Here is a 1,798-nt window from a genome sequence, read left to right as displayed (position 1 = left end):
GGGGGGGGGGGGGGGGTGGGGGGGAGGGGGGTGTAATGGATCTGACTGATCAGAAACTGTTGCAGCAGAGTTGATGTAAAATATGGAGAAAGTTGAGGCTGTGTAAATACTTTTGACAGACAAAGAAACAGAAGTTAAGACTTTGGCTCAGAATGAGAAACTAATTTAGATCAGGTTTCCCCGCTGGCCACCTGTCTGCGGTCCCGCCTCTAATTGAACAATGGCAGCTGTGACATCATCTCTGCTTTCTAAGAAAACACTCCTACAGTCACTCACACTGTTGACCAGTTTTTCTGGCTCGGCCTCATCTGGGAAGTGTTTGCAGACTTTCTCACGGACTCTTTCGCAGAAGTCTGCACTGACGGCCTCTTCATCAGCTGGAGCAGAGGTACGGCTGAGCATCACAGCCGACTGGTCGTCAACCAAGTCGCTAATAAAATCAGCTGCTGGACCGGAACCAGCCAGAACCAGCCAGGGCGTCAGCTTCTTCAGAGACATGTCTAATCTCTAATCCAGGGAGAGAAAGAAGACATCAGTGACTGAACCAGAGGCCTAGAGCCGCACTAACACAATGAAGGCATTTGATAGTTTCAGTAAAAATGTTTAAAGGTTTCAGGATATTTTCAGGATTCCAAACTCAGAGCAAAAATATCCACTTCAGCTTCAATATTATTACATTTTTAATTGACTAATTAAAATCACTCTTTAATCCCCCTCCTCACACTCTGAGTCTGCCAAGCCAATATTCTGATTCCTTAAAAATGGAATAAATATTCTGATTCCTTCCTTCATGGATTATATTTTATTTTTTATGTGTGAGGCATGTTTGGACTGAGGGAACCTTATAATCTGGACCTAGTGTTGGGATCTGGGGATGTACCACCTTCCTCCAGCAGAGTGCGCCGTGGGTCTCCTGGGCTGGAGCCCTCCAGCACACCTGAGACGCGTCTACTCATCAGGAGACCTTCCCTTCATAAGCAGCTGCCAGACCTTCCTTCAACGCCGCAGTGTTGACCTTAGTTTGGTTATCTGGATATCTGTATTATCTTGGAGAAAAACAATCGCTGCCTGGAACCTGCCTGTCTGCCCTCCGCCTCAGCCTCCGCCTCTGCCCTCAGCCTGCCGACTAGCCTCTGGACCCACAAGGTTCCCCCGTTGCTGATCTGATTCTCTTCTGAGCAGATATTAATCCAAGTCACCTCAATACTGCAAGTTTCCTGGATCCACGCTAACTGATCTGTCCTCCTCTAGTGGCTTCCCTTCCGTGACCGGTCTGACGAGCCAAGATCCTGTGCACAATTATTGTAAACTTTGTGAATAAACTATTTAACCTTTTCCCTGTCTGAAGAGTGTTTCTGCATGTGGGTTAGACGCTTAGATCCCAACATGACAACGTCTGGGCCTCCCTACTGAAGCTGCTCAGATATTTGAACCCATCAGATCTTGCTCCACCGTTGCACCTGCAGATTCAACCATTTTTAATGCAGTAAATTAGTAAACTCACCTCCAGAACACTGGCCTCTCCTGAGACTAGCATGCAGAGGACTGGGATTTCAATACTGCCGCTACCTGGAAAAAAACAACTGCATGAGACCAGAACAGGTGATGCCATTTATAGCAAACCATCCACTATAGAACAGGTGATGCCATTTATAGCAAACCATCCACTATAGAACAGGTGAGGCTGTTTATAGCAAACCATCCACTATAGAACAGGTGAGGCTGTTTATAGCAAACCATCCACTATAGAACAGGTGAGGCTGTTTATAGCAAACCATCCACTATAGAACAGGTGAGG

The 1,798-nt window shown here is 46.7% G+C and overlaps 1 protein-coding gene across 1 annotated transcript in view; it reads right to left on the bottom strand.

The window, feature by feature from the left end:
* LOC107104313 (transient receptor potential cation channel subfamily M member 4-like) overlaps positions 1-1,798 on the bottom strand; it is an 80,656-nt gene that overhangs the window by 45,075 nt on the left and 33,783 nt on the right. The window contains exons 7-8 of the mRNA XM_015404297.1: positions 1,505-1,569; positions 277-507 (exon numbers count right to left, since the gene is read on the bottom strand). Of these exons, the coding sequence (XP_015259783.1) occupies positions 277-507; positions 1,505-1,569 (296 nt within the window). The remainder of the gene's footprint in view (positions 1-276; positions 508-1,504; positions 1,570-1,798) is intronic.

This window comes from Cyprinodon variegatus, unplaced genomic scaffold, assembly GCF_000732505.1.
Source record: "Cyprinodon variegatus isolate N-32 unplaced genomic scaffold, C_variegatus-1.0 Scaffold1687, whole genome shotgun sequence".
Lineage (NCBI taxonomy): Eukaryota > Metazoa > Chordata > Actinopteri > Cyprinodontiformes > Cyprinodontidae > Cyprinodon > Cyprinodon variegatus.
This window is presented reverse-complemented; position numbering and strand designations above follow the sequence as displayed.